The sequence below is a fragment of the Rhynchophorus ferrugineus genome, unplaced genomic scaffold, assembly GCF_030347505.1.
Source record: "Rhynchophorus ferrugineus isolate W39M unplaced genomic scaffold, kcgeb_rfMv2 rfM2, whole genome shotgun sequence".
Taxonomy (NCBI): domain Eukaryota; kingdom Metazoa; phylum Arthropoda; class Insecta; order Coleoptera; family Curculionidae; genus Rhynchophorus; species Rhynchophorus ferrugineus.
This window is the reverse complement of record NW_027472581.1, coordinates 50,723,197-50,743,984: the sequence shown is the minus strand read 5'-3', so window position 1 is coordinate 50,743,984 and position 20,788 is coordinate 50,723,197. Positions and strand designations below refer to the sequence as shown.

Here is a 20,788-nt window from a genome sequence, read left to right as displayed (position 1 = left end):
ATTCATTTAGCTCTATTGTGCGAATCCTATCATGAAGCATGCTGGAAACTTCAACGTCTGTATCAAAGTTTTCATTTCGCCAAAAATTCAAAGATCAAATCATCAAATTTTAAACGCTAAGCCAAGATTTTAAAGATTTTTCTCATAATTTCATCCACTACTATGTTGAAAAGTAGTAGAGAGGTGACATCATCATTCCTCTATCCAAATGATTTCTACCCATTTTGGTTTGTCTCCCTGCGAGCTCTTTGAATTCTCCGTTGTATGATCTCCATTCACACGTTCCCGAGAATTGAGAGCAGACTTATATCTAGATGGTTCTGACATTGTTTACTGACGGTCCTATTTCCGATTACAATATTCCGATATTCAGATTTGTGTGAACAGAACATGAGGTCGTTGCAACAACGTTTCCCCATCGGCCTTGATCATTTCTGTCGTGACTTTCTCGAGTCCAGCGGTCTTATCATACTAAAGTTTTGTTGCCGTTCGCATTTCTCTATATTTCTCAATCGTCTATTATTGGTCCGTAATTGGTCATGATTATATAGTTGAAACGCTCTTCAGCGTTCGAGGTGCTCATTGTGTGACTTTATGGAGGTTCCATCTGCTTTTTGAATATTGTTGTTGGTAGATTTACTCCAGCCGCTCAATCTTCTAAGTCCTATCTCCAATATTTACATTTCGGTGTTTTATATAGTAATTATGATTTTAAGAATAAGGTACTTTCCTGATTGCTGGAATATTCAGTGATGGTGAGAATTAAAGGAACTGACTAATGAAAATTCGCATAAAGCCCTTAAAAGATTCGCTGTAATATTAACTGAGGATCGAAACAACCACAATAGATGTGCTCAAAAACCAGAAGCACCTTGAAACGTTGTTGGTATTGAACATACCATAAAATTAATAATACAACAACGGCCAACTTCATGATAGATCTCGATAAAACCTATTAAGACTGTATTGAAGCGAGACCTCAGTTAGTAACTGCATCAAGGTTGTTTGTCTTTTTGTTAATGTTCATTAGAAATAGTTCAAAAAGACCAGCGGATATTTGAAAATATATATATTTTATAGTCTCAAATTTACCAATTAGAACTTATCTGAACTTGATTTAATGTTTTAAATGGACTCCGAATTACAGTTCTCAGCATTAAGCCAACTGAATAATGAGTGACCAACTCATTGCAGATTATTCTGGAAGATATCCGATGTTAATTAGCCTGGTTACTAGGGTCAGTGGATTAATTTTACTTGTCTGATTCTGCGTTATTTTTTTATGGACAATTACAAACAATCACAAACAAAAATCTACAGTCAGCAGTAGCCTGTTGCCTTAACTACTACGCCAACCAAGCCGACAAGTTTTATTTCAAATTATATATTCGTATTGAGTACTAAAATCATTATGAGTTCGTCATTCACCGTAATCTTTAAATAACCTACTTATAAAAGTGTTAAAATCAGAATATGATAAAATGTAAAAATTATTTATTCAAATTTGAGAATTATGACGTTAACACACATCAGATTCCTTCGCAAGATAAAAAAATCCCCGCCATTTTAGGGCATCAGGCGAAGGCAATGATTGAAAATAATTATTCCCTTTATTTTCCATCAAATCCATCCAATGCTCAATGAAGTGCGCCCTTGCCTTCATTCCATATCTGTTACGTATATCTGTATCTAAGCCTTAACGACAGTAAATGTTAACAGATGATATCTGACATTTCCATTGGGAAGCTTGAAACTACCGTTGGGAACTATCGACTGAAAACGACCATCGACTGTTTACTAATTGACTACTTTTTACTATCGACTGTTTCAGTTGCTATTTTTGGTGCGGCTGATTTTACCACTTTTCACCAGTGACTGTTTTCAGTCGCTATTTCGGTCCGATTGATTTTGTTACTATTTACTATCGACTGTTTCAGTCGTGTACTTTTAGTTAGTATTTTAAGTTCGACTAGTTTCATTCGACTAATTTTTAACGTTCTGGTTCTGTCATCCTAGCCACGACCTTGACAAAAATGTACCCAAGCATAAATTGGGTAACATAGATCTATATGTAATATATATATATATATATATATATATATATATATATATATATATATATATATATATATATATATATATAGTTTTATGATTTTGGTAGTTTGTATATTTTTGGTAGTTTGCTTGTAAATAACAATATATTGTATATTAATATATATATATATATACATATATATATATACATATATATATATATATATATATATATATATATATATATATATATATATATATATATATATTGTAAAAATATAATATCATTGTTTTTTTTTAAGTGTTGTAATTGTAACTGCACTATGACTGCCATTTTTATAGTGCAACTAGTGACCCGCCCCGGCTTCGCACGGGTGCAATGCTGATACTAAATTAAATACACTGCGGAAAAAATATGAACGTTGTATATAAAAACATAGCGGCCCGCTCCGACTTTGCACGGGCATAAAATATATATGCCTATGTCACTCAATGAAAACATGATTAAAATCGATCCAGTATTTTTGGTTAATTCATTACTGCCCTTAGCCTGCACGCATTAAATTTGGAGTAAAACAATTCCTCTTCCCCTATACTTACTATGAAGATTTCCTGCTATCTTTGGAATATCTAAATTCATACAATTTTTATTACATTACACATTTTTAAACGCAAATTTTAAATTTGTAATATCTCCGAAAATATTTGTTTTCATTTGCATGCTGTAAGGAACCATATTGATCTATATTAATTGCACACTGTATTTAAGGTACTTAATTCCATAAGGTTAATGCCGTATTGCTTAAAATAGCTTCGTAAATAAGCCATTTTCTCACGTAAAAAGTAAACAATAAAAATGGTTAATGTGGGTTATCCCTAAAAGATAAATATATACAATCGCGGACTTTTTTGTAGACCTTTTTATGGTGTACAATACTGTAGTACATTAATTTGATCTAACTCGTAGAGTTAGGCAGCGTTTTTGCTAATTACTAAATAAGCCTAAAAAAATAGGTTAATTTACGACATCACGTTAGAAACCTCTAAAATTAGCAATGTTGCCTTAGTATATTATGCATGTATTATACATATAAACCTTCCTCTTGAATCACTCTATCTATTTAAAAAAACCGCATCAAAATCCGTTGCGTAGTTTTAAAGATTTAAGCGCACATAGGGATATAGGGACAGAAAAGGCGACTTAGTTTTATACTATGTAGTGATGTAGTTAAGACACTTATAATATAAATATAATAATTTAGTTACCTCATTATCCCAAGATATTTACTTACCCCATAATAGCTGCCCAGTCCTGAATCATGATGAGATAGTTGAGGTAGGCTTCGGGAACGTGTAAGTCCGCTTCGGCGAGGTCTACAGTCACTTGACAGCTCATCATCCGCAACTGCCATCTATTCGCAATATTACAAGTTTTATATTAAATATAATTCAATAAGCGACGACAATCAGTACTCGCACCTAGTTCTGCATCCACAAATCTCCGTAACTGAATAGTTCTGCGTTAGTGTTGAGGTACCAGTCCGCTTGTTCTCGTATCGGTAGAGACATTCTTTATAGACATCCGTTAATTTTAATGATAATAATCTGAAAGAAATGAATTATTATAAGTTGAGAAAGGTTATAATAAGTTGCGACTATATATGCATGTAAAGAAATAAATTACATTTCATTAGTTTTAAAATGTTACCGCGCTTCATCGGATACACACTTCAAGAACAACGTTGAGCAAATTACATTATACATAACTACGAACAATAAAAAGAATGAATTCTCGTATTCTAGTCTAGAAATTTGAAAGAATTGACTTTTTCACATGTCTAGATTAAACTACCGCCTAAAATACTTTATTAATTCGAGTTTTTTAAGATAGTGAATGTGCGTATGAAACGGATTATCTAATAATTTTTTTCAAATTAATTACACCTTACATTAGATGTGCTTAGTACAATCTTAATTTATAAATTAATTTATTACTACTGTTTTGTTGCACTTGCATTAATACACAAGCAAGGAGAGTATGGGATTAAGCATCAGTATATATTTCCCATATTAAAATAAAACTAGTTAAACTAAAGTTAAGAATACACTTATACAACAACTAAACAAGATCGTCTAGTTTGGTTTGCTCCAAACTTCTGATTTTCTATGTGTTGTCCAGTAGCTGTATTGCTTCCATGTTGTTGTGATTTGTCAATATTATTTTATATTTTAAGACGAAATCTTGGATCAATTCGTATAATCATTTGATTTCTAGGTCATCGTGCAGTTTTTTGTTGGTTACGTAAGGATAAGCAATGGTAAACTAATAAATGACATTTTTAATGTCGGTTATTATTAATTAATAAAATAAAGTATTTATTAGTGTAATAATTGCATGTGTAGTTCGGTAAACGATTTTCTAACTGAAAAAATAAATATTTGATATAGCAATAAGAATTATCGAATGGAATTTAAAAACATAAAAGTGTTGCATTATTGCAATCAAACTATCAAATAATCTATAGTCTATTCAAAGTTTTTTAGTAATGCGTCATGGATATTTGTGACGTCGAAATATTGCAATGTTGCCGCATGAACTCTGAGTTTTAGTTCAGTTTGGCTTTGATATACAGAAAAATTCTAATCTAAATAAAATAATTGAACAGAAATGTTATCAAATGGAATTTATTTTAACATTATAGTAGATCTAATACATATATTATCGAATGTTCAATAGGTTCAGGTTTTCCTTATTTTGTGTAGGGGTTGGGGTGATAGAGATTCGGGTGGTGCATGTAGTATAATACAGAATTAGAGGAAATAAAGTACACGTGGTCATTGTAAGAGGTACTATTGAAACGACGTTGATGTAGTATACAACCAGAAAAATACAAATACTAAACTACCCTACGTTGTAATTCAATATAAAGTTGTCTCCTGTCTCTCTCTCTCTCTCATTTCATCTTCTTCGTTCTTAATCTAACAGGATGTACTTTCTCCGTTTCCTAACCCAGTAGTAACCCTAGTAACTGATATTTGGCTAAATGTCAAATACCAATTACCTGGCAATAATCGGATTATTTATAATCTTCCATACATGATGCAATACAATGGAAAGATATCCAATCATCAAATACATCCAAAACATTTTATAATTATAATTTATGTTTGTTTGCTTATTGCGATCAGAAAAAGTATTCTACTAAGAGCTGCTGAAACTAAATGAAACCATGTTACCATAATTGTTGAAATAGAGCCGTGCATTGAAAGAAAAACGGACGGAAAAAAGCAAAATAATTTTTCTATTCGTTGATGTTCGTTCATGCATATCAAGACAGAATATTTAGAAATACTCAAATGAGAAGTCCAAATATTGTCCAGGTTCAGGTAATTATTTTTTAAGATAACATATTTTTTGATATGAATGAATGAAATTTTCAATTAAATTTATTTTGTAGGTTTTTTGTTTGAAAAATATTCCATTCCAAAGTAATTCCATTTTGAATGAAATATTTTAATAGCCTATTTATTTAAATGAAACAAGAAATTGGAGATTCCTGCAAATGATATCTTGTTGGCTCAAATGTCTACAGAATCTAGAAAAACTCCGATGACAAATAAAATGACAGAGCTTTTATATTAGTATAATTTAGAAATTCCTGAATAAACCCACAAAGATACCTCTTACAGCAGTTGCATTCGGAAAGGAGTACTGTGGCAACCACCACGTCACCAATACGCAATTGTACATTCAAACACAAGGAAATTACCCTTAGGTTGGTACTACTCTGACAAGCGGTATGAGTAGTCATGATGCATAAGTCTTTTCTGATTTGCTTTTTCTTATTTCCGGTATTCTACTTCCTTAACCATATTACTCTACATTTCGGTACGTCCTCGCGCTGACCACGTGAAACTTCATTAGTAATTAAAAAAAGAAACCAATGATCATGCAATATGGTCAAAGAATATTAAGCCCAAAAGCAAGCAAGAAGTCAATACTACATGGGCCTGTCTCGAAAGACATCTTAGAGGAGATTTGGAGAATCATAAACACCAAAATAATCTCAACAATGAGAAGGGCTATAAAAACAATCCTCTCTAGGGTGCAATTCTTCGAGATTTTATTTATATAATAGACTATGAAAAGCTAAATAAAACTGCAAAAGTATGACAACTATGTCGTGATAGAGGCCTACTGAAATAGTATTACTCTGATTACCCTGATTACGAAACTCTCAGAAGCCGCGCTCTTGAAGCTACAATCTTTAACGATTGCGAAACGTTGGCTAGCTTTACTTTATAAAAGCGGCTCAAATCCGGAGGCCATTCTTTAAATATGAGGGACAGTATATAACTGAATATTAAAAACAAGCATGCCCTGGGATTGCCCATAACATACATTTGTAAGAATTGATGATCTGCATCCAAATTTATTGGTAGTAGTAACTACGCTCCTAGTAAATGATAAATCTGTTCTTGTATTGGCAATTTTTAGGATTTTGTTATTATTCCTTATTTTTGTTACAAATATTAATGTCACCGAAAAACTTTTATGGTATAATATCTTGAAAGTGGACATCAAATTATTCTTATAATGCGCGTTGACCGCTGATATGAGATGACGTCATTTGGAAAAAACGAATGAATGTTATTTTGAATGCTTTGAATTGGTTAGAATCATTTCCCATCCCAGAAACTATTGAGCGTAATGGATCTGGTGGTGGGACCAATTGTGACACAGTATATTTACCGTTGTACTTTAATGCATAATAATATTGACAAACCATTATCATTTCCCGAAGAGTAATTGATTTGGCTATATAATATATTTCCGGATCATAATGGAATGCAGCTCATTCTTGGAGAGGAGCACTGCGGCTGCGGAATCAATCAATATAATTGTGTTGTGGTCGCTGTTGTGTTTGATGTAGACGAACTCGTTGAATTCTATGACGACTATTATCATTTTCTGTCTCTCGCTATACATCAGTGCGGTTGCTCGTCGCACATTTGATATGACTATGATTTGATTGACCTAAGTCTTCTTTTTGGTATTTTTAATAATACAAACAAAGAAACTTCTCGGGCACTATATTTGTGACTAAATAATAACAAATGTGAGATATATTTACAAAGTATGCTTTACCATAAATAGTTTTTTTGACAACTAGAATACGATTCGAAATTCTAACGTTAATAATCGGTACTGCATCTAATCAATGTACCTACCAAAATCATTTGTATAAAATATAAAATCTGGTAAAGTATAGATAGAGTACCGGAAATTGTCTTCAACTTTTAATACAAAATATTTTCTAGTCGCGATTTAATAATAGTGGCTGGTATTTCTAATCACTATTCAACATTTTTGAAAACGCACCCGTAAATATTTGACAACCAACAGACAGCGTAACAACAAACAAAATTGTTGTTTTTACTGACAGGTTAATTGAAAAGTCCCCAGCCTGACACATAGATGGCGCTACTAGAATTAAATCCATTTTGAGTGAAGCAACTTTTGTTATGATGAAAAATATGTACAAAAAGGAATTTCGCGTGTTGATAAAAATCAACCATCAAGGATTGGTATGCTAAGTTTAGACGTTGTGAAATGAGCACCGAAGACGGTAAACGCAGTGGACGCCCAATAGAGGTTGTTATCGACGAAAACATTAGAAAAATCCACAAAATGATTTTGAACGACCGTAAATTGAAATTGAATGAAACAGCAGACACTCTGAAGATATCAACTGAACGTGTACATCATATCATTCACGAATATTTGGGTATGAGAAAGCTCTGTGCAAAGTGGGTGCCGCGCGAGCTCACTTTTGACCAAAAACAACGACGAGCTGATGATTCGGAGCAGTGCTTGAAGATGATGAAGCGTAATAAACCCGATTTTTTGAATAGATATATGATAATGGATGGAACATGGCTCCATCATTTCACTCCGAAGTCCAATCGACAGTTATCCGAGTGGACTGCACACGATGAACCCGTTCCTTTTCCCAAAGCGTGGGAAAACGCAACAGTCGGATGGCAAGGTTATGGAGTCTGTATTTTTGAATGCGCATGGAATGATTTTCGCTGACTACCTTGAAAAAGAAAGGACCATCAAAAGCGACTACTACATAGCGTTATTAAATCGTTTGAAGGACGAAATCGCCGAAAAACGGCAGAATTTGGAGAAAAATAAAGTGCTGTTGCACCAAAATATTGCACCGTGTCACAAGTCAGTGAATACGATGTCAAAAATCCATGAATTGAGCTTCCTCATCCATCGTATTCTCCAGATCTGGATCCCAGCGACTATTGCCTGTTCTCAGATCTAAAAAGAATGCTCGCTGGAAAGAAATTTTCATCGAATGAAGAAGTGGTCGATGAAACTGAGGCCTATTTTGAAGCAAAGGACAAATCATAATACAAGAATAGTTTCGAAAAGTTGGAGGGTCGCTATAATCAGTGTATCACCCTTGAAAAGAATAACGTTGAATAAAAAAGACTAATTTTGCTAAAAAAATGTGTTTTACTATGGTAGACCGGGGACCTTTCAATTGACCTGTTATTACCCTCAGAATGATTCCATATGTTCTCACCATATTAATTTTAGCTGAACATCCACAAATATTTCAAAACAGAATCAGAAAATTAGAACTAACGAACAGCAATTATTTTTTTATGTATATAGAGGATTACATATTATTTGCATATTTATTTAATCCAATCCAATAATAATACTATAATATAAAAGAATATCGAATCGTTGATTACCTTACACAAAAAAAAATAAGTCGGTATTAAGATTCGAAATTAATCATCCCAACTTTGGTGATGAATTCCAATTTTGGATTAATTCTAACACCCACTTAACTATGATCAAAACATTTTACTGTTACACGAACGTATAGAGAGATAAAAAATACAAATTAAGACAAGACAAAACTGTATTAATTAGTCGGCTGTATTTGTCTCAATATTTTGACAACAACCAGTGATGGACAAGCCTCAAGCGCTCGTTTCTTGCGGCTCACTTGAACCGTTCAATTAGTCCTGAAATGGCGGCTGATTCCTTGTTATAGACAAGCGTCGCGCCAAACACCAGAATGTCAACGAGTGTGTGTTCTCTCCTTATCCCAGGGCCCAGCCTTAAAGCCGCCGTTCAAATATCGGTACCGCCATTCCATATATGCCCCAAGTAGGTTTTGCGCGTGACGTTTCCTGACATTTCCGCGAAGGCGGTTTTTGTTTATCGTCGGCGCATTACGTCCGAATACGGCGTACAGGAATGTGTGCCGCTGTTATTTTTAATAAAACCACGACGGACTCGATCTCCCCGAACCCGGTAATTGGTTTTCTATAGCCAGATTGATTAATAACAATTCCAAAAGAGCCGATTTCCTTAACGGACAATCGACGAGATGTTTGTAGGTCAAGATTTCTGTCAAAATATTGATAGAAGGATAAAAACCGGACTCGTACTGCTTAGTCTGTTACAAATAGAACTGAATCAGGTTATTTTCCCCTGCGACTATAAATAATGCGTTCACGTAACCGCAAAATACTTAGCGGTCGGTGGGTGTCAAGTGTCTGAAGACAGGTCGTTAAGTATATGGCGAATAATAGAATTTTGCGTTTTTATTTGTATGACATATTTATTTCAAATACCACTTATATGACCAAAAAGTGATAGAGCTGATGAAATCAATCGCAAATTGGTTATTTATAATATAGGAGAAAATGTAATTTAGGGTTTTCCTAATAAATTTATTTAACGCGGCATTTTAGTCTAGAAATGTGGAAAAATCGACTTATTTCGTATTGTCAAAGTCACAAAAATTATAGAGGAAGATTTCATAAATAAGACATACCAAATTTCAAGTAAATTAGTTCAGTAGAACTTTAAATGTTACGTCAACCGTCTCGAAAAATATATTTTCCAGAAAAACGCGTTTAAAATCATTAATTTTTAGAAGCTATAACTTTTTATTTTATTTTACATCACTCAAACAGGTACTCACAAAATATCCATCACCCATCACAAAAATTATCCATCCTGAATGCATTTATTTGTAGTGACTTTATCACATCTGAACTTAATTATGCCCTTTCTCATAATTTTGCTCATTTACAGCTTGAGGAATATAAATACAAATATATCGCACATACGTCCTTACTCTAAGGAAAGGAAACAGAAAATATAAGGCATAAAGTGTTTCCTTAGCAGTTTTCCAGTTTCCCCAAGGAAAAACAGGCCGCATTAACTGAAGAATTACATTAACATCTGCAATATCAGAAATGTTTAAATATAAATGTATAAACATAACCATTTTCTATTCTTATCTTTACTATAATCTTCAAACAAGTTATATTTTCATATTCTTCGACATGAATAATTCTTTGTCTCGTAGCAATCTACAAAGTTAAGGTTACTAAATTATAACATATATAACATTTCACTAATAATTCATACCTTATATGCTCATTACTTATTTGCCTTTTATCCGCTATTTTCTTTATTAAGTAACAAATAATTATATAAAGTAATCTAATAATAATGTAAACATAACATTAGCTTAAAAAACACCACCTAACGATTACACTCGTAAAGAAAGACCTGTGGCCACCACATTCGCCGGCATCGCCATCCAAATGTTGACAGGAATACCGAAAAGTTGTAGTTAGAAGAATATTTCCCTGCTGAACATCTGAAAGACTCGGGTTCCCGAAAGAGCTTATTTAAACAGTCTTTCAGCCACCACCAAAATTCCGAGGGATGAGATTCAATAATAAAATAACATGTATCCATCGAATTAACCACACGCACACATCGCGATCATTATGAAGAAAAGAGTAAAATCACCATCAGATTACAGACCCATCAGCCTTCTTAGAAATTTCAAAGCTTGCCGAAAGAGCCATCCTATATGCTCTCAACAATCTCACAAAGGAAAATAACATAATTCCTGATGGAGAATTCGGGTTTCATGATACATAATTCAACCGTCCAACTGGCCACCCGTCTGGCCGAAAACGTGCAGTCTTGACCAGCGCCAAAATTTCGAAGCAGTCTTCCTGGACCTAACCAAAGCTTTTGACAATGTTTCGCACCACGGTTTTATCTCAAAATACGCACGGTAAGGCTTGCGAAAAGACCTAAGCGCTCTCATCAAGCCCTTTTTATCGGACAAATATTTCCCGATCAAGATCAGCCAAATACTTTCCAGTCAGAAACTCATCAACCCTGGCATTCCTCAAGGTTCCACACTGGCCCCAGCCTTATTTAACCTCTTTCTTTCAGATTTTCCGATAAAAGAGTACATTGATATACGGCATCAATCATCACGGTATCGAAATTCGAGGAGCGGTTAAGTGTTATTCTGGAAGTTGTAAATCACGAAAACCTAGGCCAGATAGACACTGCAATAATTTCCAGAAAGCTATTGAGGAAGGTTCGGGGATAGCAAACCTGCACCCTCCTCTGCCCTGCGATTCTAGTAGACTCCCCAGCACTATTAAATGCTTATTTAACATGATATTAATTCGTCAAACAGAACTTCTCTACGTATATAATGTCTGCTTCAAGTTTGTGATACCGAAATAGGTGAACTACAAGTTTCAGCACCTTCAAGTTTTCCAAAATAAGCATAAGAAGAGACTCATTAACGCTCCATAGTATGCCAGCTATAGTCAAATTCACAGAGAAACTGACACACGGAAAGTCAAAACACTTTGTGTTACAAGCTTTCCATGAATAAAAATACAGTTGAAATGTTTCTGATAATGCGCTAATTCGAACTGGTCAATATGCTGGAGCTTAATACCGCGTCACCACTAATCTCCCTTTTCTTCAGGCTGCAACGACCTTATCCTTATCCTCGGCAGTCTCAATTTTTGCCCTAAACTGTTTTTGAAGGTACCCAGTCATGTGTAAACTCTAGCGTGCGAAACTGCAGTTAGTTCAATAGTTCTGTTCTTCGCCGGACCTTCGTGCCCAATAATGGCTGCCCGGTTGGTGGGTGCCATATGTCAAAATTTAGTGCAGTAGCCGTAGAGATCCATAGTTATCAGTTAAGGGCGGTTTCAGTTTAGTATATTGGTAGACCCAGAGGCAATCCCACATAATTTTAGTTTTAGACTAGAAAAAAAAACGAATACACCAGAGTTCCAGTACAAGTCAAACAGTTAACAACACATAAAAAAATTGAAGATTTTCGTCAGAGACCAATTCGCAGAAAGCAGATTCTCTGTTCGACATTCAGCAGAACAGTAGATTTCTTATCAGTTAATTTGTTCAATTCGCGTTGGTTCCGATGACGGAATCGGTGGAATCTCACCAAAACCAGACGTCGGATTTAGTAAGCTAATCAAACTCATTTCATTCTTTACATATTTTTTCTTTTCTTTTCCTGCTATATATGTGTTATTATTAATTGCTTAAATAAATAAACTAGTATTTTCGCCTTAATTTACATAAAGAGATAAAATAAATTGTAATTTCTTACAATTTTGTTTTCTTTCCTTAACATTTAATACCATCCTTGTACCCTATCCAAATATAAAATATATGTTCGTATAATATAACATAAGTATGTGCTCATTAAGATCCCTAAAAATATTATTTTCATTAGCAGATATTATTCATTCCCAACAAGAGGCTCTTGGTCTAATAGTACTGAGTACTGAGTACTGATAGTTGTGTCTTCTACTGATCAATATGCTGTACTGCATTAGTTCTATTCTATTTACATAACCTAACACCTGAGTATTTTATAATTTGTATATAGTGATTTTTTAAGGCAAATCGTGTATTTTGCCCAGTTCTGAGATTCGCTTATGCAAGCATTCCGAGTTACGTATTGCAGATGCGAATGTTAAAATCAACGCAGAAGTTCCATCAATCAAACAGAGCGCGAAGAAAAAGGTTATATCATTAAGAAAACCACTAAAAAATATCAATAGATTGTTTATGGTGGTCGTAAATAGCTTAGTAAATAAACACTTATTTTTAAAATTATTAGAAGTAAATAAAAAAGAAGCAATAATAAATAAATAATGAAAAGTGGACTTAATCTTAATGCTTTGAGCAATATATCTATACTTATGAAACCATCACAGCTTACGTATAAGCCTTAGATAATTCGAACGCAGAACGTTCACTCATAGGGTTCTAAAGTATCTGACATGTATCTTCTCATTATCATACGGGAACGGACGTTTGAAAGAAAGGAGCCCGTCTCGCAAAATGGTGCAAAATTATCGATTCTTAAAGGGAACTCTCATGGATTTAAACCACCCCCTCGCCGGTATCCGTCTCACAATAACGCGGCATCTCTCGAGACGGATATCTACGGCCCGTCATTAATCATGAGCCGTCAGGTTCAAGACGTTCTTAAAAAAATCCGCCTCCAGGCGGAAAACAGATAATCAAACTTCTTTTTTGTAGCGGCCGTGTCGCCGCCTGTTGGATTTAACTCGACGTAATCGGGCTCTCCGAATAAATTGACCCCCCTTAATTGGATGCTATTTTCGCGTAATATTTATCAATTTTTTCCCGTTCTAGAGTTCGCATCATTTAACGCGTATAACATGAATATTTTGGAAGCCTAATATCTGAATATTAACATTTTCAATGTTTTTCTTGGGTTTGTTCATTAACCATTTTATTTGTTGTGATTGCTAAATTCTCTCATGAGTCTTCTTTAAGGAATTTTTTTCTATGTACCTTGACCTAGATGCATAATAACCTAGGCGTACAGATTGTTACAATCATTTCAACCTAATGGTTGCCACGTTAATTCTTTCATTCCAATGGAAATAAACCTTTGAAAGAAACTTTATGAGCAACGTTTGAAGTGAAGTACTAGTCTCTCAGAGTTATGAGAAGATATCATACAATTATTTCAACGGCAACTTCAATCTTCAAAATCAACAATGAAACATGAACAAACTCATCTGGTTGAAAGATTTTATTGAAGCATCAAGGATGATTATCTTTTTATTAGTGTTTATTAGAATTAGTCCAAGAAGATCAGAGGATATATTTTAAATATATTTAATATGTTAGAATCTTAATTTTAGTAAAGAGAGTTTATTACCTTGACCTCTGCGCTAACCAAGCTGGCCCAGCGAATATTTCTTCTTTCTTCCAGTGTTGTTATGCAGTTTGCATGTATTTTTATCAGCTATCAATGCAAGTAAAACAATTTACTCTTAACTCTTAACTTCGATGGTTTTTCTACATAAAAAACTAATATACATTAGTATTATTGACTTCAGCCATTTACTATTGAAGCACATTATTTCCAATTGTCGCAGTTGCTTTCAACGATATAGAATTAGCGTTAATTGACATCAATGAAAATGAACGGCCTGGAGCTTCAAAAAATTTTAAAGATAAGACTTATTGGTAGAAAATTTAATTTCTAAAAACTTCAAGACAGGTTAGAAGATGATGAATCAATTGTCTCCAGACATGCGAAAATGATTGGTGATAAAAATTGGATCTATACGATAATTCAAAAAGTAAAACGTCATGAGTTAGTTCAAGAGATCCATCAACATCCATGCTGAAGTAGAGTATTTATGACCATAACGTATATATATAGTGGAATCAGGAACGGGTAGTGTAGTAACAGCTTCTAAAACCGAATGGAATTGTTGCTGCAAATTGTTACTGACTCGAATTGAAAGTTCTGTTGTAATCAGTGTACTCACTAGATATAGCGCTTTCTGATTACGAGTCCCACTTGTTCAAATCGACCCAGAACGGCGTGGTTGACACACAAATTCAAAATGATGAAGAAGTACAAACATTTATCGATGAGTGAATCGCTACCAAACTAATATCGTTCTTTCAATACATTATCATCATGTTGTCAGAAATGTATTTTAATGTAAACAACATATGTGAATGCATGTAAACACCCAAAAAAATGCATTATCTACTTGGGTGTTTTGATAGATTGTTACTATGAAGTCAAATAAATTTATCGTAGGTATTAATAGGATTAATTTACATGTACCGTATTCTTCAAAATTCTTACAAGGAGCATCTTGCAAAAGTATTTATTATAAATTGAGTAAACTTATCATTTATACAATATCGCATCGGATTATTTTAGTAATAACATCACTACTATGATGAGATGAGCCTAATAACATATGTAAGAGCAGATGTGAAGAAAAAATGAGAACATTTAATCAAGAAATATAAAAATTTAATGCACCAAAGGCAACAAAATGAACTAGAGATTTGGGCATGAATTTGTCAAATAATACTTGTAATGGTATATACTTGTAATAATATTGGACTGGTTGTGTTGCAGTGAACAAGTAACATTTTATATTATAAATTTTGATTAAATATTCACACTTTTCTAATTTTCTTAGTTATCTTTCTGTCTTTGTTACAATTCTGACTCCCCGGAGGTATTTCAGTTCTGCTGTTTGTATCTTACTTTTATCTTTTTTCGATAATACCGACGTATCGCAACGACCGAATGTTGGGGTAGGTCTGATTTTTTTTGTACACTACCATTTTAATTATTGCTTAATATTTCCTATTTATTAATAAATTTGCTATTTATAGTGAAGTATTCATTACATACCCAATAATTCCATGCCCAGATAATTAAATGCATTTACTACTTCTATTTTTACTTCTTATTTATTACTCTACTTCGATAATTCTTACTTCTGGCTCTCCCATTAATAAGACTTTCGTTTTGCTTATATTCACTATCATTCCATATTCTCTTAGTATCATATTCCATTTGTTTAATATTTCCTATAGGTGTTTTCCGCAAAAGCTCCTACCGACATCTCCTTTTTTCCATATATTTATTTCTCATATGTAGTTCTGTTATCTATTTGACATTTCTTTGTTATTAAATGCATTAACATAGTAAATAGGGTTGAACTTAAATTTCAATCTTGTCTTACTCCTGCTTGGGTTTTTGAATGATTGTGATTTCATGCTATATGAAATTACGCCATTGATATTTATTATGTATATTTCTTATAAGTCTTACCCTTTTATTACTTATACCCATTTGTTCCAATATAAAACTATAGTATTTCTCTTCTTATTCTGTCAAATACCTTTAGAAATCAGTAAAACCAACAAATATCTGTTGTGGCTTTAACTTTTTCCACCACTTGTAGTAAATATATTGTCTTGTATACTTCTTCCTTTTCGGAATCTGCTTTGCAATTCGGTTAACGACTTATCTGCTACTAATTTGCTCGTATATCTTCATGACAAGAGTAATTTCTCTATTATTGTAGTCTAAAATGTTGATAATAATTTTTACTTTATAAAAAATACTGATTAAACAAAAGGTTCCTCGATATTGATCTGAATGCTTTGAACTGAAAATATTTTATCTCTATATACTTATTCTATTTTTAGATTTAGCGAGCTGTAAAGTTTAATATAGAAACATTCGAGAACTCGTCAATGCGTTATGTTCAAACATAATTGAATATCAAAGATTTTTTTACCGAAAATAAACATTTTCATTCTCTGCAGGATTTTGCCGAAGGTTGCAGAAAAAAATTACGTCCTCATTTTTTCCCCAAAGAAATCCAATGTGTGGTATAATATTTCTATATATATTGTTCCCCGGATTTAGTCGTATTTGAATTGTTAAATGGGTTCGCCCGTTTCAGTAAAACCGCCAAAGTTGGATCCGCATTTTCCATATTCGTATAAAATGTATGCGGTACAAAGAATTTTTTTTTTCGTATGATAGATTAAACTTAAATACGGAATAAACTCTATGGATACCGAAAATTTGTTATTGGTTCCATATCTGAATCGCATTGGATAAAAAAGGCATCGTTATATTTCCCAGTCTGTATTTTTTTTAAACGTGTTCTATTAAACATTTTCAAGATATTTAACATTTACTTTAATATTTTATTATTAATATTGCTTCAGTTCTTTTTGTTTTGTTTTCATTTTGTAAACCATTACGACATGAAATAGTATGAACCAAAATAAAAAAAGACGAGAATATATCTCTATTGAAAAAAATAGTTTATATTTAAAAGATTTATTTATTTATTACTTATAACTATAGCCTTATAGTCATAATCAGAGCTGGTATAGGATATTTTTGTCATATTTTTTCCATTTCCTGTCCACAGATTTAACTCCATTCTTGGTGTTTGGCTTGGGTTGGTTGGATGGTTGTTCCTGGTCGCAAAAACAATAAAATCATTATCTTTACTAGTATTGCTCAGGCATTATTTCATAATTTTTTGTAATTTTCCTCATGAATAATTTCTTAAAGAATTCTAAGCTGTCTTTTAGATGTGATGCCGTAACAGTAAAATGGCTCAAATTGCGTTCCTGTAGCTGATCTGATATGGTTTTTACAGACATTAAAGTAGGCAGAAAGTTGAGATAGTAATAATTGTTGCCCTGAACATAGTCTAAAGATGTAGCAATTGGTTTCAGTACTTCAATGAATTCGTCTAAGTCTTCTAGTTCTATGACCAAGAAAGTCTTAGTTCTACTTATCAAATAAGTTCCTTAATTTTTATTTACCAATAAGTACACTATATCTCATAAGCTACACAATACAATAAATATAGTTTCATCTGCTAAGGCAGGGTACATTAACTGATCTAATACAGTATTTTATAACTTCAGACGATTTGGGCCTTCTAGGCATATTCCATAAAAAAGTATATTTAGTAATTACTCTTTAGAGAAGAGTGCTAATACAAGAATCTTTGATGAAATTGTTCACTACATATTGTTTATATTGACAAATAAATTTAATGTGTGACTGGCACATCTATAGGGTTCACATATATAAATTTCTATCAAAATATAATTCTCCCCAGTGTCATCTTCTGTTATATTTACTGGTAACAATACCTCTTCATAAAAAACCGTCCGAGGAAGATGAATAACATATTCAGTGTTGACATTTCACTTATGAAAGCCATTAATATAATCGCCAAATGTATGCATGTTTAAATGTATTTTAAATCCATAAGTATTTCAAATACTAACTAAAAATACGTCAGCGTCAGGTATTTGAAACACCAATTACAAATTACGTTATTAAGAAGTAACTGATAAATATCAAATGAGTATATCTATTTCAATTATTTGTATTAAAATTTTATTAATTACTACTAATTAATTAATTCAAATACTGCCCAACCATGAAAATACTAGCCTTATAGTATATTTAAATTTCAGCTCATGCGATTGGTATTCTTCATAATTCGTAATGACTTCATATAGGATAAAAGTTTAAATATATATAGAGAATTGACAACACAATATTAACAGCATGTAATACATTTTGTTGCATGTTGGCAAAAGTACTTCCGTATAAATAATAGAACGTGTATGTATTGCTTAATTTACGTGCCAAATCTTGTAGGTTAATGTGTGATCCCTCAGACTTCGAAAAAGTGTTTAATGCTCGTTGGTGTTCGGTTAGCGGGAGCATCTGTAATGAAAGTAGCTGAATAGTTTAGTGATTCACAAGCGACAATAGGTGACAGGTAATGACAGCATACAGAAAACATAGTAAACATAAAACTACCGCGATACAACTGACAGCAAGACACTCACTTGAGCCAACAGAAACCAATTATAGTGCTTACGAAACCCTTTATAATGGAAGTTAGCGCTAAGCTGCGAAAAAATCATTGCAACGATCATAAAACTTGGATATTTAATGATAGGAAGATTGTGGTATGATTAGACGAAGGATTTTTTTTAAATTATATTTCTTATATTATTGTTTCAAACACAAAAACAAAAACATATATATTAAGACAGCCAATGCATGTCATCAAAATTTATGAAACGAGCACGTCGCACTGTGGCCGCATCAACTTACAATTTTGGCTTACCACGTTTTCCGGTTTATAACCTTTAATTATTATCACTATGAATGTTTTAAATAATTTTGTAGACATTTGGCAACATGGTCCACTAATACCAACCCAAATGGAATTTTGTAGTCTAATAGGGTCACATGTTCCAACGCATCAAATAGAATTGTATCTCTCTTTAACGTGTATTGGCTGTTTTATCGGACGGGCTATAATATGTAGTGACTTTATGGTGAACCACACTTTTATACTTGTTATTATTTAGTCACATATTTAGTGCGCGAGAAGAGTGCCAAAGAGAAGTGGTTCTAACTTAGATTATCGAAGTCAATCAGAAGTGCGATGAGGTAACCGCACTGATAACCAGTGGGAGATGAAAAATTATAATAGTAGTATTGGTGTGTCAAAATTGCATTCGATAGTGGCTAAAAAAGAAGTGGCTAGGCTTAAAATACAATGAGTTCGTGTGATCAAACATCACAACACCGAGCTCGACAACATGAAATTGAGGGATTCCGCAGACACAGTGCTCCTATGATTCAGGAACGAGTAGCATTGAACTACGATCTGGAAATAGATTACGGAAACATATCGGTTATACCTGATGAAATGATAATATCGTTAGTCAATATGGTAAAATGTTAAAATACAGCGTTAAATCTACTGGGTTACATAGTTCCGCTGGAAAAATAAACTTGACAATATCGATCCCAGTGATCCCACACTTTCATGTCCACTTTCAAAAAGTTATACCATAAAAGTTTTTTGGAAACTTTCTTAACATATTTAATAAAGTTAGTCTGCACTGAAAATTCCGCCGAATCGTTTTATTTCATCATTTATCACTTATCAGATGCAGATCATCAATTCATACAAATTTATGTTATAGGCAATCCGAATGCAGAATTTGATAGACGTTCTGCTCACAATGCAACATTGAAGCGAACTGTTGTCCAAGAACTACAAACACTTCTGCATCACAACAACGATTTAGTTAAAATGTTCCTAATAACATTGGACCGGATGCTCTACGAAGTGGCAAGATAGATAACAGGTAATAAGTTAACGAAGTCATCTAGTACATATTAGTTTTTCTTACTCTCTATACTTTCTTGGTTTTATCAGTGGAAACACCTAAATTCATTAACTAAATAGTAAGTAAGTAGAGTAGAGTAATAAATCGTAAACCGAGTACCCGGAAAATATCTTTATTTAACATCGTCACTTGCAAACCACCGAGATTGCGAATGGAACGTGGACATACTTATCCATCATCCGTTTAAAACCACTCTCTAATCTCTGAAAATAATGCGTGCTTATTAAATGGATTTCAATGCTGTCTCGGCGTAAATAACCGTACGATAGGCCGGTATCCCGAAGATGTTTCCTCTGCAGTTAATTTAGATCACGCCTACTGATTGCGCGCCCACGTAAATCCTTCAGCGGCCCGGACAGTTAATCTTTCTATCCGGGCAAGGATAAATTCTGACTGTGAATTATGATTGGGCGCCCGACCGATATAAACCGACGATAATTATTTTGCCGTTTCGCCTTCGGACGAGACGGCGAAGGAAAGAGAGGGAGAGAGAGAGTTCTTTCGTTTACCCCGCTCTTCCAAGCAAATTGGTCTATTTTTAATTCGGACCGGTTTGTGCGTGGGGCTTATAAATAGATTGCGGGGAGAAAATAGGCAGCGGAAGAATTAAAATTCCTTCCATGGCCTGCTTCTCCACGGGGTTTTTTAACGGGAGTTTTTAGCACAACATCCCATCGAATCGTAAATTATATTTGAAATTCGAATTAACAGATATTATCCTTGCTTTCTCTCATTATATAGGCCGCGATAGCTTCGACGTTGAAACAATCTTTTGAGGCGATCAAA

At 33.4% G+C, this 20,788-nt stretch overlaps 1 protein-coding gene across 7 annotated transcripts in view; it reads right to left on the bottom strand.

Moving 5' to 3' along the window:
• The window catches only part of LOC143191138 (monocarboxylate transporter 12), a 100,186-nt gene that overhangs the window by 60,638 nt on the left and 18,760 nt on the right, over positions 1-20,788 (bottom strand). For all 7 annotated transcript variants that reach the window (XM_076395930.1, XM_076395929.1, XM_076395933.1 and 4 more), the window contains 2 exons: positions 3,514-3,639; positions 3,327-3,446 (listed from right to left, as the gene is read on the bottom strand). In XM_076395930.1, coding sequence (XP_076252045.1) covers positions 3,327-3,446 — 120 coding nt within the window. In that variant the 5' untranslated portion in view covers positions 3,514-3,639. The remainder of the gene's footprint in view (positions 1-3,326; positions 3,447-3,513; positions 3,640-20,788) is intronic.